A 23,558-nucleotide genomic window follows, 5' to 3' on the forward strand; every position below is an offset into this window, starting at 1 on the left:
AGGACTCTGGCAAAATCAACTGTAAGGAATACTGTGCCTGAGTATTCTGTGCAAATTTATGATCAGCCAAAGTTAGCAAGATCCCCACAGTCAGCTAGATGAGCTGCAGTAATTTCCCTTAATGTGTTGGTTGTATGATCAAAGGATTTCCTCCCAATGAATTTTCTGTACAAGATGGAAGGCTCTCGAAATAGCTGGTTTAACACTTCGATGGAATGGACAAGCCATTGCAAAAAGTAGAAGGCAATCATGTAAGTTCATTTCCACTTGACAAAATATCTCCCCAAAGAAGTGATTTTCCCAAAGAAGCGGAAAGTTGATGCCAATTTATTGGGATTCTTGCTAAGCAGAACATATCAACAAAATACAAAAATAAAGACTGATGTGTGTAAGGGATAACATACCAGCTCAAATGACAGCCTGAAGCCAGTTTGGATTGAGCAATAACCAGTGTATCAAGACATATAGGAATGACATATATTTTCCACTGCATCAGGCCTGTAGACTCTCTAGGAATGAGCCAATAAATGCAAATTTAGAATGGTTCATTGGCTAGAGTGAACTAAACAAGTATCTTTGCCTCCAGGAACACATAATGTACCAAAATTTGTTCAGGTTGTTTAAAACCTATCAGGAGAGCATGTACTTGTGAATGCATATTTCTGCATGAATGAATACTGCAAGACTAGTATATTTCCTAGCATGCTTCTCTTGTATGGGCACCACCATTTCTGTGAATACTCTGGATGCAAAAGTACCAAGATAAGTGGGGATCTGCTACTAAGAGACAGTCATACTTAAAAGTGAAATTTGCATAATGTCACTCATTTTTCATAACCTGCAATTTTTAAAAAGTTTTGAGCATGATGTATTGTGCTTTTACTAATAATGGGGGTGGAGTAAAAGAGCTGGCCTGGACAGCCTGCTCCGAGCCAGTGTGGTGTAGTGGTTAAGAGTGGTAGCCTCGTAATCTGGGGAACCGGGTTCGCGTCTCCGCTCCTCCACATGCAGCTGCTGGGTGACCTTGGGCTAGTCACACTTCTTTGAAGTCTCTCAGCCTCACTCACCTCACAGAGTGTTTGTTGTGGGGGAGGAAGGGAAAGGAGAATGTGAGACTCCTTAAAGGGAGTGAAAGGCGGGATATCAAATCCAAACTCTTCTTCTTCTTCTTCTTCTTCTTCTTCTTCTTCTTCTTCTTCTTCTTCACTCACCAACTCTCACTCTGGCTTCTGAAATTCCAGGAGGCTTTGTCCCTTGTATAAGCATTGTCTTGTTCTTTAAATTAAATATTCTTGGGGAGCTGGAGTCTGTGGCCAGTAAATTCTGCAGCTTTTATGCCTTGTCACGAAACTACAGCTCTGATCATAGCACAGAATTGTTGTTTTTGGTGGGTAGCTCATAACAGTTTTATGCCGCCTCCTTCCCAGCCTAATGAGTAACCAAGGTAATAACTAGGTTGCGCTAGATCTGCCTTTGTACCACCAAGCACACAGAGGTTCATAGAAATGTGAGCAAGGTCTCAGTTCACCAAATTCTACAGCTCTTTGTATGTTCTCAAAAGAAGGAGGCACCAACTACAGATGATGGCATCCAGAGCATGTCCAGATGAAGGAGTGGAAAGTAAGCAATAATGGCAGATGAATGAATTTTCATCTAGGTCATTCTGGAATTATTGCCCGGAGCTGTTAGAGGAGGCAACTCATTATAGGAGTGGAAGAGCAGCTCTCTGGTGAACTCCCTATGACCTCCAAATAATAAATGACTGCAAGACAGTTTGGGAAAATATTAGTCCCCCACCCCACCCTTGCGACATTGCGCCGGAGACATACAACTTCAGAAACCCTTCATCATCGCAATTATTGCAGCCTGGAGGAAGATCTAGAGGCAGTTTGAACCAATGCGCTAATACATCTTTGGTGATAAGCCTGAATGTGCATAGAGCAACTAAATAATAATGACATATTAACAGCGTGACTGAATGTATAGGAGAGAAGTCTTGTAAATCAGTGACCTGATCTTGTAGCGCTGAGCTGGCATGACTCCATGCAAGCTCTGATGCTTTGTCCAAATGGGGAACATAATCACAAGCAAGCAGGGCAAGGTAGGGTGGTGGGGAGCTATTTTACCCAGGAGCCAGTCTCTTCTAGGATCCATCACTTTCCAGGTTCCCCCAGGATTCCACCGCCAAGAAGTGACAAACAAGACCTCTTGGGCAACTGTACACACATCTTCATGAGAAACCCTGACAGATCAGGGCTACCTTGCCCCAGGTCAGAGGGTGTGTGTATGTTTAAGTGACACACTTTCAGGATTGATTGTCTTTCCCCTGGGTCATTCTTTGTCTCAGTGACTCTCTGCAGCATATCACAGTGACAATGAAAACAGGATGAGATGAAATGACAGGGAAATTTCAGCCCTTAAGCCCCAAGGGAAAGGATGGGAGATAGGTCCCAAACTAGGAAACCAGTCCTGTGAGGTGGGGTACTTATCTTGGAGAGAGTGGAGTGTTAGAAATGGGGACTTCGTCATCCCTTTCTCTATGGCTCTTACCTAGCACAGGTGGGCAGTGGTACCCACACACCGTTCTCACTGCCTCTCCTAACGGTGTTTTGCTGCACCTTCCACGGTGGCTGAATCCAACACACAGGGATTGTGTTAGCCGCAGCTTACCTTGCAAAAAGGCAGCTTGCACATGGCTGCATTTGCACATGAAGAGCACATAGGCAGCATTCTTCCCCCAACCTGTGCCGGCTGGGGCTAAGTTGAAGTCCAAAACACCTGAGGAGCATCAAATTGGGAAACGTTTACCTGGAGTGAAACCTTTATCTAGAGATGAACTCTAGAGCAAGGGTCACCAATGTGGTGTCTGTGGGCAAAATGTCACTGTGTGTGTGTGTGTGTGTAAAAAAGGGAGAAACTGGGTTCACAAAAGAGAGACAATGCACACAAAGATATAAGTTGGAGCCAATAAAACAGACCCTCTTGAAACTAAGTATTTTTTCATGAGTTTTTCTCTCCTTGTCTGACCACCATCAAATCACAGATTACATCTATCTGTCTGTACTGTATTAACCAAACAGTAAAAACCACACATCTTAGTGCTTTCCAACTCTGCTATGGTACAAAGACATTGATCCCAAGCACTGGTCTTTATTAATCCTCTCTTTTAAAATACAAACGACCATCAAATCATAGGTCAAAACATAGGCTTTTTTGTGCAGTACATCAGTGTAGGCTTTACTTTGCTGACGTTTTGGGGGGATGAACGCTCCATCAAATCGTGGCAATTTAAGAGGATCTGTCTTAATTCTGCTAGATCTGACTTTTACCTAGGCCCCTTGGAAAAGGTGTATGTATGTGTGCTGATATTATTATTATTATTATTTGTACCTTTGGTTTTAGATCTTATTATGATTTGTGTGGAAATTGTTCAGTTTGGTCATGTACTTTTCGGTGTGTTTTATTTATTGTTTATTACTTCTTTTGCAATTATGAAAATCTTCTCATGTTGTTAGGTAAAGGTAAAGGGACCCCTGACCATTAGGTCCAGTCGTGGCCGACTCTGGGGTTGCGGTGCTCATCTCGCTTTATTGGCCGAGGGAGCCGGCATACAGCTTCCGGGTCATGTGGCCAGCATGACTAAGCCACTTCTGGCAAACCAGAGCAGCGCACGGAAACACCGTTTACCTTCCCGCCGGAGCGGTACCTATTTATCTACTTGCACTTAGACATGCTTTTGAACTGCTAGGTTGGCAGGAGCAGGGACCGAGCAATGGGAGCTCACCCCGTTGCAGGGATTCGAACCGCCGACCTTCTGATCGGCAAGTCCTAGGCTCTGTGGTTTAACCCACAGCGCCACCTGCATCCCTCTCATGTTGTAAGCTGCCTCAAACATGATTTTAACTATGGAAAGGCAGCATTGCCTTTGATGACGATGAACCTTGAATGGTAAGCCAGATTACCCTGCCATTGCCAATGGGAGACCAGGAGACATTTTCCCAAGGCCAGCTAACAGATTTTGAAAATGGGTGAGATTTTAACAGAGAGTTTCCTAGCTCACCCCTTCATGCATGGTGACACCCCATTATTAAGTGTATAGTGACCTTCATAAGTGACTGAACTCTCCCAGGAAGTTCTGAGTTCGATTCTAGTTTCTGCCATGGGTTATATGTCACAGCAGCATCTCCTTTCTCCGATACGGGGCTATGGCTAATGGCAACCTTCACTACAGGGTTGTTGTAAAGGTCTTGTCATGTAAAGCGCCTTTGCTCTTAAAAGGGGACCTCTGTGCTTCAAGATGGAGACTGGCAAAGGTAATAGGAAGACTCAGAAACAATTCCATTGGCTGCTTTTAGGGGAATAGGAAAACTCTTTATGTTTTCATCTGGAAAAGAGGCTCAGCTGACATCCTGGTTGCTACGAAGGAAGGAGCAAGCATATGAATGAGTCAGATCTCTCTCTCTGAATGACTTTCGAAGGGGGCAGGGCTTCAAGTGGAGAATGGAATTCAGGTGCCCATCAGAGCATCTCCCGGGGAAAGCCAAGAGTTGCTTCGCCCGCTGAAGCAGCAGGAGGACGCCCAGAAACTGAGATCCTCTACAGGATGGGGAGCAACGTGCGCCTTCGCCGGGAGCAGCAGATCCCCCTCGGTCCCCATGTAAGCGAGATCTCGACAGAGAGCCTTTTGTTTCGGGAACTGCGGGCGGGAGGGGGGGGGGGAGACAGACACAGAGTGAGCGCCTTTGGAAGGCAATGGAGAAAGCGAAAGGGTTTGTTGCGACGAATGGGGGACGTGGGGGAGGCGTTTTTATGTGTGTGGGAGGGGGGGGTCGCTTCCATCCTCGCCTTTTGTGCCTTAAGCCACCCGCACCTTTGTAGGATAGGGACCCCGCACGGCTCAGAACAGAATCGGACCGGTGCATGCATACAAAACACACAGAGATGGGTCTCTCTCCCACCTACAATTGATGCACCGAGTTCGCTTCTGTTCTGCATTTCCCCCGGGCAAGGGGGAAGATCCGTTCTCCGGCGACAGAGAAATGTTATGACTGGCCAGCGATTGCCGTTAGCTCGTTTCCAGACAGAGGGGCAGAGTACTGTCTGGAAACGTCTGAGAGACGAGCCCTACTCCCTTTCCACTCCCATTCTAGTCAGATACTCAATAGTAGTAAGTTGTTGTTTGGGGAGGGGTGTTCCCCAGAGTGTAAAGGAAATGCACTCTTCACGTGCTCAGGCGCACTCTCATCTCCTGGGAACAGAGAGCTGAGCTGAGCTCAGAGGAAGCCTGGTTTAATTTATACACTAGTCTTCGCTTAGGGAGTCCAGGTCGCTTTTAAGAGGGGCTCTGAGGAGGGTCCCACATGCAGGCTTAGTTTCAGCAACAAGAGCCTTCCTGGTCCTGGGCCACCCCAGTCGCAACCTCTCTCACATCTTGTCAAAACTCCCCACCAAGAGCTGTAGATGCAAGTCTTCATATACTAAAGCACTTTCTGATTTGAGTTGTGCCACGATTGCTACCCTTACTCTAAGGAAGCTATGCTGCTATCCCTGCTGTGTTCTAGTTTGTGGCAGTGTGTATTGAGGCTGCAACTCTGAGACTGAGCCCCACAGAACTTAAGTGGACTTCCTTTTGATACAGATACATATAGGGTTGCACAGCAAGAGTTTGAAATCCCTGCAGCAGTTATTTTAAAAGCAATTATCTGAGACCTAAAGCTCGTAGTGCTCTGTGTCTTCAGAAATCTGCAGCAGGAAGTTTGGGGGGAGTGCCTGTTGTTTTATTGCAAGATGTTTCCTCTGGAAGTCTTTGCGTGGAAATGAGGTACATGTTTCATGTCATCAAGCCCAGTATTCCTTCATATAAATACTCAGAAATAAGAAGTTTACTTGGGAGAAATCCCTGATGAAAATTGCATAGAATTAGAGCACTTAGCAGACTTTTTTTAAAAAATGCGTACATTACAGGTTCACATACTCACTGAAAGGCTGAAATAGCATCTATATGTGTACCTGTGAGATTGCATTAGAAGAATGACAAATGTTTGTGTACAATGAGCAAAATACCTGACTTCTGTTTGAGGAGACGGCTTGTGTACAGCAAAGAGATGTGTGTACATCCTTTGCATTGCACCCCTCTGATTTTGGGGGTATAGCTCTTCCATGAAGTATTAAGCAACCATGTAATGCACATGAATAGTACAGGAGCTTGATTTAAATTGTACAAGTTAAACTGAAGTAACTGTTGCTGTGAACACAACAATGTCTCTTCAACCATGTGGCATTCCCACCCCTGTGATCCCTGCTCTGGAGAATTGGAGGAATCCCCAGAGCTGATTTAGGAGGCACACAGGGAAAGGAAAGCACAGAAAAGTCCCATTGCACAAGTGGAACTTGTTCTGCCCGGGGAAAGTGCTTAGGGCTGCATCAAATACAACCCATAACGTCCCAGGTGTCTTGCTTTGGATATCAAACTGTTAAGAAAAATCTTAGCCAACCGTAGCTGAGATTATGAATTTATAGAGGATTGATATGGGAAGTGATTAAACATGCTCATCATGGGGCAAAGTGACCTATTGACCCCTTCCACCTATTATGCATATATAGTAATTGTTACATAGATTCTTGCATCTTAATAGTACACACAACATAAAAACAAGCATCACTTATGTTTTGGATCAGGGTCAGTGGCGTAGCATGGGGGGTGCAGGGAGGGCCGGCCGCACCGGGCGCAACATCGGGGGGGGGGGGGAGGGCGCTCGCACTCGCAGCTCTCTGCCCCTACCTGGCTCACTCACTGTGCTGGCTGTGCGAATCCGATCCGAGCCGCCGGGTCGCCGCCCACTGTGGAGGGGAGGGTGCCAGGCGTGCGGTGCGGTGCGGAGAGAGAGCGAGGGACTATCTGGGGGAGGGACAGTGCAGCGGGGGGGGGCAAATTACTTGCCTTGCCCCGGGTTAGGGGGCGCAAATTACTTGCCTTGCCCTGGGTGCTGACAACCCACGCTACGCCACTGATCAGGGTTGCTAAGCTGGACAGAAAGAAAGCTTCTTTTGTGGTGGGAACCCACAATTCGCAACCATGAGAACTGGATTTTTAAATGTATTTGCTGATAAACTTGACCAGGTTGCCGTGAGGTGTGTAGGGGGAACAAATGCAGCATTGATGCAAGTGGAAGATAATGCCTTAGGTTTACTTTGCAAAAATGGGAAGTGACTCAGTTTTTACAGGTTTTGCACTTCTTATAAACTCAGCTGAACTCAGGTAGAAGTTTCTGAGTGAGATTGAACCAGCATGATTCTTAGAGCCATAGGGAAGACAGGGGGCAGCAGGTGTGTCTGCCAAAAAATAAATTAGTTCTGCCCTGCCCTCACAGCATTATTTATTGCATATAAAACAGAGTTCTTTCCCCTTTAGAATCCATTGCACCCTTTTTCTTAGCTCTAATAATAATAATAATAGTAATAATAATTTTTATTTATACCCCGCCCTCCCCAGCCAAGGCTGGGCTCAGAGCGGCTTACAAGCAATAATAAAAACAAGTTGAATGATTACAACTTAAAAACAAAATTAAAATACATCAAATATTAAATATTAGAAGCCTTGTGCACCCTCATTGGGCAGATTCAGGCTTTTCTATACTTCTTGTGCTACAGGTTTGCCAAAGCCACTGATTCTGTTATAGGTGACATTTACTGAGAACCCACTGAGTAAAAAAAGGTTTCTTCTTAAGTGGTTTGGGAGACCATTTGCTAGGGATGAGACTGCATGCCAGGGGTGTCCTTAAGACGAAAACCATAAACACAAAAATTCAGGCAGTGAGTTCAATGGAACACACTTCTGAACAAGCATGCTTCAGATCACACTGCCTATTTTTTTCAAGAGCATGACATGAATTACTGTGGAGATCAAGTCTACCTGGAAGTTAGGCTGTCTAATCTAGAAGCCCTACTCCCAAATCTCAGAAGCATAGCTTTCTGTGGCTTGTTTATTTGTGGAAGAAATGTACACTGCACAGACTTCTAGAAGCACTGTTACACAGCATGTCCGGCACTCGTGGGTATTTAACATTCAGCTCTGAAAGGGTTTGAACCTTTTGCATGGGGTCAGTACGTGCGTTCATTTAAAAATGTGTGTATACCTTTAACTCTCATGCCCAATAAAGAATTTATCACACAAGGAAGTAGAAAAATGTTGGTTTATTACACAGAAATATTAGCAGAGTATGTGGGTGCCAATTCAAACAGGAAGCTTACAATTATGCAGGCTGAAAATAACCATACAGTGCATACACAGCTTGATTCTAAAGGGTGAAGAAGAGTCCTTAAACTAACTCCAAAGTCTGGAGAGGGAGCGCAGCAATGTGCTACAGACAATGTGCACTAAAAAGAAAGAAAATAAGAGAAGGGGTGGTTATACTGTCCTTGAAGCGTAAAGGAACACAAAGTCTGGGATCAGAGATCTGTGCCTTCTGTGAGACGTAAGCTACCCGCTTGGGAGTGAGAGTTGCTCAGTGGGTAGAGCACGAGACTCTTAATCCCAGGGTTGTGGGTTTGAGCCCATGTTGGGCAAAAGATTCCTAAGTTGCAAGGAGTTGGGTTGATGCTTAAAATCACTGAGGAGCAAAAAGGGGATCTTACTGGAGCTGTCGGTTGACTAAGCATTGAAAATCAAGGGTTTGTTTATACTTCAAAGCTAACTAAACTTTATGAAAAGGAGAGGCGGCATCCTAAGCAAAGAGTGTTAAAGTGTTAACACCTAAGACCTTTGAACCATTGTTTATTCCTGCTGCTTTACTGAGATTGAAGTAAAAAGGCCTAGTTGAAGAGGAACGTTTTTTGCCTGGCACCTAAAGATATGTAACAAAGGCACCAGGCGAGCATCTCTGGGGAGAGCATTCCACGAAAGGGGAGCCACCACAAAAAAGGCCCGTTCTCATGTTGCTACCCTCCAAAGCTCTCATGGTTAGGATTTATCCCTCAAGCAGCTTTGTCAGGAAGAATCCAGGTTCCCCGGCCGCATGTCTGGCCATCGGTAGCCAAGGGCAGAGGTAGTCAACATGGTACCCTGCAGAAATTGTGGACTAAAACTTTCATCAGCCCCAGCCAGCATGGCTAATGGTCAAGGATGATACTAGTTGTACTCCAAAACATCTACAGCCATACCTCATCTTGCGTCCACTTCAGGTTACGTCTTTTCAAGTTGCGTCCCGCGGCAACCCGGAAGTACCAGAACAGTTACTTCCGGGTTTCACAGCTCACGCATGCGCAGAAGCACTAAATCGCACTGCATGCGTGCGCAGACGTGGCGCTTCTGGATGCAAACGCTTCGAGTTGCGGATGTGCCTCCGGGATGGATTATGTCCGCAACTCGACGTTCCCCTGTAGAGGCACAATGACTACCCCAGCCTAGGGTATCAAAATGTTGAAAGCTAACCCTGTGCTTGCTTAATCATATAAAGACCTAGACAAAATTGATTTATTGTTTTGGTAATTTGATTCTTGGAGATTTTATTATGTATTATATAAGTTTATGCTGTGTTCTGCTCTGGGATTAATGGATAGCAGCTTTTAAATTACCTAAGCAAATAAATAAGCAGACAATAAGTAGAAACATGAACACAACCAAACCACAGCAAAGATGACTGCAGAATCACTTTAACATGTACATTGAGGCCTAAAATAAGCGGATAAGCAGAAAAAGAAACATAACCAAAACCACAGCAATCATATACTGAACAGTTTTGCATTAATCGATCAATAAGACTGCATTAGCGGGACTAATACATAACTGAAAAGCAAAGCATGTAGAGTTCTCTTTGATGTAAAAGTTATATTAAATACCATAAAAACAATTCCAGTTACAAATATCTGCAGGGATAGAGATAATGTGTAGCAAAAGTACTTGGAATCCTCTCCTCGAGTCTCCTACATCCTAGATTAAAGATCGCCACCTCACATTACTGTTATATTCATTTTATTGACTTAGGGAAGAGATAAACTACTTGCTGACTTGGTGTGAGAAATTGAGCGGATTTAATGGCTGATATAATCAACTGCTGGGGTTTTGTAACATCACAATTTTAAAGTAAAGCTCTAATTGCTGGGGAAATGTCTTTCTGACTCTATATAAAAACGTTCACCTGAATTGGCTCTAGTGGAATTACACTGGACAGTAGCAAAGCCTCATATCCAAGCATGAACCCATGCAGAGAGTGTGTGTGGTAATTGCAAATGGGAAAATGATCAGAAGACAGCCTGCCCCAGCTACTGTTGCTCCCAGCTACATGATTACTATTGTATCTCAAAGGGCTACATAAGCCATTGTTTAGTGTTATGGAGGAAAACAATAACAACACTCCCTCAGTCCCCACCCCATGCCAATATTAAATACTTGTGATTCCAGTTTGTGGCACACCAGTTTTGCCATTTCACCCAAATCTTGCAAACGAGGGTTACAAATTATGTTGAAATTATATTTTGCAATTCTTGTTTGAATAAAGTGGCAGAGCTGTGGCTGGTTGCAAACCTGGAACAGAAATTGCTACTCTTGGTGAGTGTGGTAGGAGGAGAGATTATGAGCCTGAGCTCATTCATGCTTGTTTGTTTCTACTTAACCACAGTTTGGTACAGTCGTACCTTGGAAGTCGAACGGAATCCATTCTGGAAGTCCGTTCAACTTCCAGAACGTTTGGAGACCAAAGTGCGGCTTCTGATTGGCTGCAGGAAGGTCCTGCAGCCAATCGAAAGCCATGGAAGCCCCATCGGTGGTTTGGCTTCCAAAAACAGTTCACAAACTGGAATAGTCACTTCTGGGTTTGCGGTGTTCAGGAGCCAAAACATCCAAGTACCAAGGTGTTCAGGATCCAAGGTACAACTGCTTTAACAGCACTGTAGCAACAATAACATTCCCTATGGTTAGCCTTAAGCCAGAGTTTGATGCTGGCTTTGAAATATACTTTAGAGACATACAGTGGTACCTCAGGTTAAGTACTTAATTCGTTCTGGAGGTCCGTACTTAACCTGAAACTGTTCTTAACCTGAAGCACCACTTTAGCTAATGGGGCCTCCCGCTGCTGCTGTGCTGCCGGAACACGATTTCTGTTCTCATCCTGAAGCAAAGTTCTTAACCTGAGGTAATATTTCTGGGTTAGCAGAGTCTGTAACCTGAAGCGTATGTAACCTGAGGTACCACTGTATACTCTATCCTTCAACAAAGAAAAGGGAACAAAACCAAAAACATTTTAAAAGCTGTGTTTTCAAAACAGCAGCATAAAAGTATTCAGCAGAAATTAGATTGAAAAGCCTGATTATTATTATTATTATTTTAAAAAAGATGCTGAAACTGCATCAGAGTATGAATTGGGTGAGTCTCCCTGGTAAGAGCATGCATGCCGCAGTCAGAGTGCCACCACAGAGAAGGTCCTTCCCATGGGAGCCACTCAGTGGCTAGCAGGAGCACCCAAAAAAAAAAGGTATTCTGGGGAATATCTTGATGTAAAGGCAAGCACACTGCAAGCTGACCTTCAAAGCTTGGTTAAAGGTAATTGTGATTGTACAAGGCCACCCCTGCCGTAAAGCAAAGCATGCTGTGTGCTAGGGAATAGTTTGCCATTCTGTCACAGAAGTCAGACTGTTGTTATCTTAATCTGCAGTTCCTTGAGTGAAGTGTATTTTAAGAAGCGATAATAGGAGAGGAAGTGTTTCAGTCTGGCAGGGGCACTTCTTTCTATAGTTAGTTCTAGTTTGCAGAACTCTCAGGATGCAGGCCTATACATATTTATCTGAGAGATAAGGCTCTTTGAGCTTCTGTAATCATGCATAGGATTGGCGCAATAAGCACATATGATGATTCATTCATTTTGTAAAAGCACTGAGTGGTGTATTCAATGCTTCTAGAGCATCCCCAAATCTTGCATATGAATAATGCTGAAGCAGGAACGTTAACCATATCTGCCTTAAAAAATACATTTGCAAATCCATTATATTACAGAACGTTTACCCACCTAATCTGAGTCTGAAGCAACATGAACAATGTACCAGAATTTTTACTGGCATGGTGTCGAGCCTGAGGGAAAATATATTTGTCGGGAAAGTTTTGCATTTATACATACAATCAGCATTTTGGACTTTGGTCATAATTTGAAAAGAAGTAAAGTTCACACGGACGCGGGTGGCGCTGTGGGTAAAAGCCTCAGCGCCTAGGGCTTGCCGATCGAAAGGTCGTTGGTTCGAATCCCTGCGGTGGGGTGCGCTCCCGTTGTTCGGTCCCAGCGCCTGCCAACCTAGCAGTTCGAAAGCACTCCCAGGTGCAAGTAGATAAATAGGGACCGCTTACCAGCGGGAAGGTAAACGGCGTTCCGTGTGCGGCTCTGACTCGCCAGGGCAGCGATGTCATGCTGGCCACGTGACCCGGAAGTGTCTCCGGACAGCGCTGGCCCCCGGCCTCTTGAGTGAGATGGGTGCACAACCCTAGAGTCTGTCAAGACTGGCCCGTACGGGCAGGGGTACCTTTACCTTTACCTTTTAAAGTTCACACAGGGCATACTGCATAATACCTCCTCCCTGTGGATCACAAATACCTTCCCACCCCCCACCCCCCGGATTTAAAGCAGGGACAGTAGCATGGAGGAAAGGATTAATAAGACCACCACCCCATCCCACTCAAATTATCAAACAACCACCTCTTTCTCTTGGCTGCATCTACACCATAAAAAGCAATAGCAGATTGGCAGATCAATAGCAGATCTTCTGGCAAAATGCATAGCTTAACTGTCATTTGTGCAAAGTATGATCTTTGTAGGCAAACATGCAACTCTGGGCACCACACTGCTAATGCCTTGCATAAATGCGTAACACTTTTGTGAATGGTGATTACAAAAAATATGCCAACTCCCTATGTTTTATAGAGAAATTAGCAAGAAAAATATACGTATCTCAACAGTTATCCATGTCCTGCACTCACAGAAAGGATTCGTGTGAGTCTGTTGCTCCAAATGTAGCATGCGAGGAGTGTGTAACATTATTCACATGGGAAATGCTCCTCTGTAAGCTACAACAGTGTGTTTAACTGCTGTTTAGGTACCTGGAATTTAAATTCACTGGCTGACCTTTTGACCATGTGTAAATTGCACCATTTATCCATTTGCCCTTGTGCACTGAATTAATATTTAACAAGAACTGTTCCTTTCTAAAACCTAAAGAGATAACCAAGCTATATTAAGCACCTTATCATAGGCTCTCCCTTTCTCTTGAAATATACCTATTGCATATAGACAATAAGGAAATAAACACCCTAATTTTATTATCAATATCTACAGGGCAGCTCCAAAGTGTATTCTGAAATAAGGCTATCACCACAAAGCATTATGCTTCCTGTCCCATATGGCACCAGGCCTTTTCCTGGTCCCATCTTGCCAGTTCATACTCTTTCTCTTCTTGACCTTTTAGTAAATCCCTGGAGGAATTTTATTTATTTTCTCTGGAAAATGAATTCCCTACGTACAGGTAGACAAATCACGATCACTAGGAACATCTATAGTCACTGACTGCCCAACCTTATGCAAGTTCTTTCAATAGTAAATCCAACCAAGGCAGCAACCCTTTGCACCCTTACTAGCAGAGCTGCCTGAATACTTTTTATTTATTTATTTCAAGCCTCTCCGGCACATCACTCTCCCTCATATCTATGCGCTAAACAGTGTTAGAAACTGAGATATGAAAGCTTAGGAGCTAAATGGCACCTTAAACGTAGGTTATGGACGCAACAATGGAATGTCTAGGCGCACTTTTTTATAAGAATACAAAGCAGAAAATGAAGGAACTGCAGCTAAAATATTATGTTCATTTCTCACATGGTCTAGTCCTTCCCATGCCCACCCCCCCTAATATTCTTAAGAGGGTCTCTTCTCCAGTTTTCAGAGAGTAGCTGGGAGTGGGGAGGCAGAAAAAAGTCCTTTCTTTCCACTCGGTAGTTTTAATCTGAAATCTTAAGCCCAGAGCTCAGAAACTGCTCACACTAATGAAATTCCCTGTCGCAAAATGCGCAAAGAACAATGGGAGTTTCGAACACTGACACTAAACTCTGGCTTTATCTGTTTGTTGAGGGAGGGCCCCCCATTCATTTCTCATCTTGCACCAAACCCCTTGATCTTTTGTTCTCTTAATGGCCGGACTCCCAGGCAATCACAGAAAGCTAACCTGGCATAATTAGCTTTTAACACTTGCTGGATCCAGGGATTATAGGGGTCTGGCACCCACAAACTCATAACACTATGCTGGGTTTTTGTAAGTGGCATTGAGTTGCCCTGGCAAGGAAAAGTGACTAATAAAAATAATAAATAATAAGCATCACCAGGGGTGTTTTTTGAGCAGGAACTCGGGAGGAATGGAGTTCCCTTACCTTTTTAAATATTATTATTTTTTGGTCGGGTGGGATGGGGGGCTAGAACGAATATATACCCAATGCCTGAGCCAAAAATCCACCTATAACTGTAATCAATAAAGTTGTGGCAGTTTCTATTCCAGACCATTGTCTGCTTGAGTTTATTAATCACAGCTTACATTTCAGGGGTGCCAACTTGTCCAAAGAAATTGAGGGGGGGCAGGCAGGCGGTAAGCCCCACCCTGCATAATCAATCACATGATGGGGTGCATACACACTACAGTATTTGAATGGCAATGCCCATCAACTTTGTGGGGGCCAGGCCCCTCAAATATTTTAAGAGGGGCGCAAAGGCTCCATGGACCCTAGGAGTTGGCTCCTAGCATAGCTGTCAACCGTCCCTTATGTGGCGGGAAACTCCCTTATCCCAGCGCCGTTACCCGCTGCTGTCCAGATTGAAGGAAGAGGAGGGGATGGGGAGGGACGCAGAAGGGCGCCGCTCCAGCGGCCGCGGCGGCGCCGCAACCACCTCATGCCGGGCTTGCGGGCAAGAGTCCCTCTTCCTCTCTCTCGGGCGGGAAAGGGCCAATGGAACTCCTTGCACCAGGAGGACGGCAGCCCCGACGTGCTGCTTAGCATCCCCTCCAGCCAGTGCAGCATCTTAATGTAGCGATTTCCCCCTCTGCATCCCTTTCATAACTCTTTTTTATAAATCATTTGTCCATCCATAGTTCAATTTTTTACAAGTTTTCTGTCAATCCTATGTAACTCTTTACAATAGCTTTTCCAATAAATTATAAACTTCCCCCATTCTTTATTATAGAGGTCCTCTTCCTGGTTTCTAATTCTGCCTGTAAGCTTTGCCATCTCGACGTCGTTCATCAGTTTTGTCTGCCCCTCTTCTTTGGTGGGAGCTGTAGACCCTTAGGATCATCTAGTCCAACCCCCTGCAAAACACAGTCAGGGGCAGCCAAAGCAGCATGGCTCCATCAGTGGCAGATTTCTGTATAAACTAAGCCAAAATCCCTTATTTTGGCTGCTGGTCCCTTATTTTCAAATCTGTAAATTGACAGCTATGGCTCCTAGTGTTTGTGTGGCACTGCGACTGGGCCCATAATAAACAAACAAGCAAATCTGGTCAATTCCCCCACATTTCTTTCCAGAAAAACAACAAAACTGATAACAATTAACAACATCAACAATACTAATAATAATACCCCTTCGTTCCCCACCCCGCGCCTCAGGCAAGTCTTTTCTGGGGTCGCCCCCGGGGAAGGGGAGGAGAGGAGAGGCGGCCGAGGAACCTCTTCCCGCCAATTCCATCCCCTCTCTCTGCAAGAAGGCGGCTGCTGCCATGGGCGAGCAGAAGCCGCCTCCGAGGCTGAGGGCGAAAGCGCCTCCTCCCCGGACTGCGGCCGTGCAGGTGCTGCGAGAGCGCTGAACGGCGAGCCGGGCCGCGGCCACGCAGGCGCCTCGTTCCCGGCGACGCGGCAGCCCCTCCATCCCCACAGCAACGGCGCGCCCATCTTGTTTCGGAAATCGCCTCGCCGGCGGCCCCCAGGCGCCTCCGCGGCAGAAGCTGCCCCGTTAGGCCGCGTGAGGCGGAGCCCAGGCCCGGGGCGGGGGGGGCGCGAAGCGGAAAAAACTGAGGTAAATATTTCCCCTCACGGATTTTTCTCTTCAAGCGGGGAAGAAGGGGTTGGGAGGCCGCGGAGGCGGGAAGGGCCGGGGCCATCGCCCTCCCTCGCCGCCGAGGAGCAGAGAGACGCGTCTTCGGCAAAACGGGCATTTGTGGTTTTTTTTTGCGGGGGGGACACGCCGTGTGTCTCTCTTCTATTTGGGGAGAAGGTGCCACGTCTGCCTTTCCAAAAAAGAGAGACTTTGCTGCAGCCCTCTCGCCATGCTGCGCCCGAAACAAGCACCCAGATAAGGGGATGGGGGGGGGGGGAAACCCCACTTGTTTTCCTCTTTCCTATATAATTTGGTTTCCATTCTGAAGGGGAGCGTGGAGAGTAGCGGGTAAATCGTGGCAGCAGGGATCGCTGCCCCCACATGGCAGTAGGAGGAGGCTCTCCATCTCTTCCCCTTCCTGCTGCTTGGTGGTTTTGACATTGAGGCTGCAAAAGCCTGGCCGAAGCAGGATGTTAGTTAACAAATAGCAGCCTTAAAAAAATAATAAAAAAGATGGTGGTGGTGATAATCATCATCTCGCAATGGGTGCAGCGGTGGCTGCTAGAAAGTAGATGCTCTGTGGTTTAGATTAGGGGTTGGGAGGAAATGGGGGGAAGTGGGTGCGTTGGCATTTGGGGCCCAAAGTGTGCCAGAGGCAAGATGTTATCGCTCAGAGAGGCAGCTTCGAAGACCCAGGAAAGAAGGCTGAAATCTGAAGGATTCCCTATTTTGCTTAAGCTGTTTTAAAACCTAGTAAATGCTCTGAAAGGTGTTCCCCCAAATGGCAAGACAGGGTTTTTTTTTTTATTAAAAAAAATAATAATCAGGGATATGTACCAGAAAAGTGGATCTGTTCCTGGGTAAAATAGGGACAATTCAAACATAAGTACATATGTATGTATGTATAAATAAGTAAATAAATAAGTATACCGCCCTATACCTGCAGGTCTCAGGGTGGTTCACAAGATAAATATGTTTTGATAATGGCTATCAATCACTATAGACAGATCGGTCCCATTTTGAGGGCATTTGCCTTGAAAGCCACAGGATAAATATTTTAATAGCAGCAGTTCAGCTTCAGAATATTGCCATGGCCCCAACATCGTTTAATATTAAATTACTGCATTGTTTTTAAGTGTTACAGCAGAGGTGGGGAACCTCTGGCCTGTGGGCAGTCTTGATCAGCCAAGAGTTCCAGTTTGGTCCATGAAGCCATTGTTCAAAATCATGCCGAACTGTCAATCAGCTGGCATTGCTCCAATAGGTGGGTGACATCAGCTGATGGGTAGGGGTTTGGGGTTCAGTTCTGAATTGGCTGCATATGCCAGTTCCCTATGGATTTAACACCTATAAGTAGCAGGACTTAATGCCTGCTCATCAGCTGATGGTTTAAAGTGGGATGTGTAGCCTGACTGGGCATGCTCTGAAATCATGGGCACTTTGCTTCTTCTCTACAGTGACCTAAGCTATGGGCTGGCTGAACATTCTATTCAAGCTCAAATTCATGGTTTGTTTTTCCAAAATGAACTACCTTTAAACCATAGTTTAGTTTAATTATGGTTTAAAGAGATGTGTGAACCAGGCCATTATCTTACTCCCTGCAAATGTTCTGCTTGTATGTTTATTGGTTACTAGTGATATTATTATATTGTTCTATTTAATTAGGCTAACGTTACAATGTATATCACATAGAGGCTGCAGCATTAGGTTAGGTTAACATATGCAAAAAAATAATATTAATCTCCAGTGGGTAGAATAGCTGTCTATAAATATAAATGAGGTTTGCATTCTGCAAGCATAGGCCTGTTTTTCTGGCTGCTCTTGCAAGTGTTCTCCAAATCCAATTGTTTTTTCTCTAGTCCTAATTAATGGACCTAGCTGCATTGAATTGCTTTTTTTAGCTGCAAGGGTGCTATAACCTTGAAATGTTATAGCATCTTAGATTGTTTGTGTTGAAATAAAAGTTGAGGCATGTGCATTTTGCCAGGTGTATTTCCTAACTCCATCCCCTTAGGATGTTTTAGCTATTAGGTTCTTTATCAAACCAGTCCCCCACTCTTTAAAAATTAATGATTAACTAGAAGAATGGGTTTGGTTTTTTGTTTGTCTGTCTGTTTGTTTGTTTGTTTGTTTGCTTTAATCACAACTAATATGTTTATGCATATCTGGATTTGTAATCTTCTTTTCCCCTTGTATGTGGGTGATCCTATTTTGCTACATGGTATCACCCACTATTGGAAGGGAATATATTATGCAGAAAACAAATAAACTACTACGTTAAACAAGGCTGTGGATCCTTACCAGAAAGCATTCACAAAAAAACCTCCATAAATATGTGACTGAGAAATCAAAGATAAGCATAATGTTGGTTGGGTAAATGTTTCAGCTTCTGCCTTCATTGGTAACACAAAACTGTTTAATTTCAAAAGGAACGCTTGGAGTCAAGGTTCACCAAATGCTCTGGACAGAGGGAATTCTCAGGAAAGCTTACATAAAAAGAGATATATTTGTGCTAGAAATATTTAAAATAGGATTAAAAACACAGAGAACCCTTTATGTATTATCCTTCAAGTTGAAGCCTTAAGGCATTTCAGTTTTCAGTCTGTGTCTCTGGGTGTTGTCTCTTGCTTCAGGTCTGTTAGAAATGACTCTCTGGTTGGAAGGGAAGGGAGTGGATGCTCTGCCAGCCATAGGGGCAGCACATTTCTCTCCTTGTGCCCTCAACAAACTCTGAGGAGGACTTTGACACAATAAAGAGGGCTTAGGGGCAAGGTGACCTTGCCACCCAGTTGACCCTTTGCTTTCAGAAGCATCTTGGACAAAAAGCAGGGGGGAAAGGAGGGCAGAGGTGCTGCCTTCTCACTCAGGGCAACAGTAAATAGTCGCTGCAGTGGTGCCCACCAAGTTTGCTGAGTACCAAGGAAAAGGAGACGCATGCTAAAGTGGAGAGTTGTTCTCAAGCTGGCCTCAGCACTTGGTGGCAGCTCAGGGGTGCCAAGCAGTGGCACAATTTTTGCGACCCCCCCCCCAAGCCTATGCCCTTGGCAGGGACCACCCTAGCCAACCCCTACGTATGCCCCTATGTGAACAGTAACTGACTGCAATGGGTAAGGTAAAGGGACCCCTGACCGTTAGGTCAAGTCGCGGACGACTCTGGGGTTCTGACGCTCATGTCGCTTTATTGGTCGAGGGAGCCAGCGTACAGCTTCTGGTTCATGTGGCCAGCATGACTAAGCCGCTTCTGGTGAACCAGAGCAGCGCACGGAAACACTGTTTACCTTACCGCTGGAGCGGTACCTGTTTATCTACTTGCACTTTGACGTGCTTTTGAACTGCTAGGTTGGCAGGAGCAGGGACCGAGCAACAGGAGCTCACCCCGTCGCAGGGATTCAAACCGCCGACCTTCTGATCAGCAAGCCCTAGGCTCTGTGGTTTAACCCACAGCGCCACCCGCATCCCTGACTGCAATGGGAGGTGGCAATAAATAAAAGTGGGTTTCTGTCGCTGATCCTGAAAACAGTTCATAAACTGGATAACTTACTATCATGGTTTAAAAGTATGTACCGGTAATTTGTTTCCAGCTCCCACATTGCCACAGTAATGACAATGATTTCAGCTCAGAAAAGTATACCTATTTAATTTTCACATTCTGCTTGGTTAACAGGTTCAGTTTTGTAGATCCTTTGCTCCTGCAGTTCACATTCCTTTGGTGTTTTGGCATTTAAATTGGCCTAACCCTTTGACTGAACAGGTTCCCTTGCTCCTCCTATGCTGTATGTTGCATGCTGTTTGTTTCAGCTGAAAAAGCATCAAGCTTCAAAAGAGGAGTAATTTAGGAGTTAAACATGACTCACTAGCCAGTGTTGAGGAAGGAGAGGCGGAGTAATTCTGATGCAAATATTAGTAAAAGCTAATATTTAATCCTTCACTGGGTGGTGTGCGAAGAGATAGAAGGTAACATTTCCTTGTTCTAAAGCTAAAAATATAAATAAAAAATTATTGAGAGTTGTCCAAAGTAATACTTTTTACAGTAGCCTTTTGTGTTTATAGAAGGTGTTTTACTAGGTATTAAATGAAGAGGAACCTTTTTCTCTCTTTTATGACTCTGAGGGAAAGCAGTACTTTGGCCACCAATATAAAGTTGTATTGCAGCCCATGACTAATGATAAATTTGTTGTGAAGAAACCTGCCAGCAGCTAATTTCCTGAGTTTAAACATATTTTATATGAGAAAAATAATGAATACTTAGATGTGTAACTACACTGAGCATTTTTGACTTGTTAAAACTTTAAGGAAATGTCTGTTCTAGATTTTTGTAGCATGCCATGTAGTTATTCTCAGTTTTTGAGAGGAAAAAGTAACTGAATGACATGATGTCTAGCACGGCCACTTAATGCTATAAAAGTTGGTCAGTTAATGGCTCTGTGCCTACTAAAGCATGCAAATGTGGAGGGGGATAATTGTTTTCCATTTATTCTTGCAATTGGGCAGTAAGAAATCAGAGTTCAGTCCTGTTCTGTTCTTTTGCTTAAGTCTAGGAAGTCCTCATGGGAGAGTAAGCTAGAGAGGTTATCCAATTTAGCCTACAGCCCTATATATACATTTACCTTGGAGTAAGTCCCAATACTGCTTACTTCCAAGGCAAGCTAGATAAAGATCCTGGGTAAGTCACAATAGCCTCCAAAAATTGCTTCATTTTGCAATATGTAAGCAAGGCATGTTATGAGGTGTGTAATAAAAAACAGTACAAAACAGAGTTTTGTACTATTATCAAGCAAGGGCAGAGCACAATTCATTTTCTGCTTCTTGGAAAGTACTTTGTATTTATGGGTGTGTTCAGTGAGACTACAGAAGGAAGTTGGTTGTGTACTGTATGGTTACCTTTCTATATAACATAACAAATGCTAAACACGTATTTTGAAATAAGTTGGAACTGAAACTGTGAACTCTCCTTATAGGAGGAGGCCCCAGATTTGAAGAACCCTTTACAAAACAGATTAAATTGACATTAATGAGACTTTCCTACTTAGCTCATCTCTTCCAATTCTGGATTTCTCTCTATATAAGACATGAAAATGAAAACTTTTGTTCTGTTTTGCCAAAATTTCCATCCTTAGAATCCTGTTGGCAGCATATAGACATGTGTAAAGCAGAGCAGGGCAGTTCAGAACCTGCTGTTAGGTCTCTGGGTGGTTTGCAGTAGAGCAGCAAAGGTTTCCTGCTACTTATGGTTTAAAAAATATGACACACCCCCCCAACTCCTCAAATTAGGCTGTTGAATCACCAGAACTCCCTACTCCTAGAGGTGTGTCTAGCACCTTCATTATACAGCTTTTGTATAATGCTAAAGGTGTACCTCTTTACCCTGGCTTTTGACACTTAGGGTGCATGTTTTCAGTCCCACCTTATTTCTATAATTTTAAGTTGTTATAAACTGATTTTAATATTTTAATTGTTGTAACCTGGTGTGGGACCTTTGGATGGGGGGTGTGATTAGTGACAACAACAACAGAGGAAGATGATGATGTTTGTATGAAAGGATCTATGTGGTACTTGTATGATTCTGGTACTGAAAACAAATATCTGGACTGAGCATATTCTCGGAGACAACATTTTCCTCAGTTCTGTGTCCTTTCTAAGACATTATTTTGTATGTGGCTCCAGATGGTGGACCTCAGGATTCTCATGACAAAGTAAACCCATATGCCTAAAGTTTTCCCGTTTCTGCTATAAAGGAATGGTACAGAGTCTATTATGTAACAATGACGAATTGCTAAAAAATCTGCCTCACATATGGAACAGTTGCTTCGTTTACAGAATGAAGACATTTGTGCACCCAGGACTGTGTTGTGGATAAATAGACACTTCCACATAGTTATTTTTTCCTGTTCAGTATATGCAGTATGCTATGCTATTGCTTATGCATGCATATAATATTAGTTATTACAGTACAGTATCTTGGGCATGTGGCCTTCTAGCTTACAACCTTTGCATAGTGCCTGTCTGGCAGTCACAATTGTTTCCCATCCATGCATCACCACTCCACCCCGTCCCCATTGTCACCCCAACAGCTATTTGACATAGGTTAGGTTGAGAATGGGTGACTATCCCAAAATCATCTAGTGGGTTTCATGACCGAATAGTATCTGTCACCTTGTCCAGTACTCTGTTTAATACTCTACTCTTGACTCCTAGTGTAATAATTCTTGTGCAATTGTATCTTGCTTCCTACATTTCAGGAACTATATTTCACAAACCTTTCTAAACAGAAACAAAAGCGAGTAATGGAGAAGAATGGGAACAACCGGAAACTTCGGGTTTGTGTTGCTACCTGCAACAGGGCTGATTATTCCAAACTGGCCCCAATCATGTTTGGCATTAAAGCAGAGCCACAGTTCTTTGAGCTGGATGTTGTGGTTTTGGGCTCCCACCTGATTGATGACTATGGGTAAGGTGTATAATTTTGTTTGTTCTGCTATCTTGGCAGCCCTGAATATACTTGCTATCATTACTGCATGCAGTGCTGATAAATACATCAAATAGGACAATCTCTATGAACTGATTATGTAACAATTGATTTATTGCTATTTTTGCAAACAATACCAGACACATAGTAGTAAAGCTGAAGAAAACTAATACCAACTTTCATTCTTCTATGTCACTCATAACTGCAGTGCCTTTGTTCTGTAATAAAATGTTACCTTCTTGGAATATGGCACACAATATTTAATCAAGTTTAAAAAGAATGGTAGGCAAAGTCTTAGGGTTGAGAACGCATGGAAAGCCTTCGGGTATGTTTATTTTTCAACTGATTTTCAGGGAATAAAAGCATAGCAGTGGACATAGCTGGGAGGCAGTTTCTGCCTTTTCCTGGGGTACTTTTTGGCACTGAAAAATCTTAGAAATAGTCATTTATTTGGGTTTTTAGAGATAACTGCCCTGAACATCATTTGCAGGAGGACTAGGCCAGTTTGATGATCATAGTCCTGAGGCTTTGGATTGCGTTTGAATGTAGTGTTCACAAAACACAACACAGTAATAGGTGTCTTCAAATGATGTTGCAGATATGAACCTAAAAGGAGAGGTTTAGTTTTGCTGTACAACAGAAGATGAGGGGTTGGCACTCTTAATAGAATGATTTTTTTTATTGCAAAAGAGTTATTCCAGTTTTCCTGATCCCTGTCCTGAACAACTTATTCTGCTAATATTGTAATTAACACCATGCTAAATCAGAGTTGCAGCTCCATCCATTTTTTTAAAAGCATCGTTTTTCAATAGAAGGCTAATTACAATGAGTAGCTTGCAATTATTATTTTTTTACATAGGTGTACGGTCCAGACCATGAGCAATATCTAAATTGAGAAATGTGTGAGGGCTAAGTAGGAAATGCACCATAATTCTAAGGAATAATGCCAGCTATTAAGAAATTGCAAGGTCTAACCTTCAAGTCCTTTCTCAGTGATAGCTTTCCATTTTGGCAGGATGCCAGTGGTCACGAAGAAGTTAGTAG

General features: G+C 43.9%; 1 protein-coding gene and 1 long non-coding RNA gene across 18 annotated transcripts in view; one reads left to right on the top strand and one right to left on the bottom strand.

Moving 5' to 3' along the window:
• The first annotated feature begins 4,468 nt into the window (after window positions 1–4,468).
• Window positions 4,469–23,558, top strand: part of GNE (glucosamine (UDP-N-acetyl)-2-epimerase/N-acetylmannosamine kinase) — a 37,231-nt gene continuing 18,141 nt past the window's right edge. For 4 of the 17 annotated variants that reach the window (XM_083419792.1, XM_083419798.1, XM_083419797.1 and 1 more), the window contains exons 1-2: window positions 19,763–20,002; window positions 22,288–22,496. In XM_083419792.1, coding sequence (XP_083275918.1) covers window positions 22,333–22,496 — 164 coding nt within the window. In that variant the 5' untranslated portion in view covers window positions 19,763–20,002; window positions 22,288–22,332. Of the gene's footprint in view, window positions 4,658–15,651; window positions 16,028–16,064; window positions 17,313–19,521; window positions 19,713–19,762; window positions 20,003–20,280; window positions 20,712–22,287; window positions 22,497–23,558 lie in introns of those variants that run through there. The other 13 variants (XM_083419790.1, XM_083419801.1, XM_083419800.1 and 10 more) reach the window with 9 other exon arrangements.
• LOC310668034 lies at window positions 8,179–12,152 on the bottom strand. The gene is made up of 2 exons (XR_014506563.1): window positions 12,000–12,152; window positions 8,179–8,376 (listed from the first exon to the last, which is right to left on the bottom strand). It is a non-coding gene; the product is annotated as an uncharacterized lncRNA (long non-coding RNA).

The sequence above is a fragment of the Podarcis tiliguerta genome (assembly GCF_965153285.1).
Source record: "Podarcis tiliguerta genome assembly, chromosome: 17".
In the NCBI taxonomy this organism is placed as follows: Eukaryota; Metazoa; Chordata; class Lepidosauria; order Squamata; family Lacertidae; genus Podarcis; species Podarcis tiliguerta.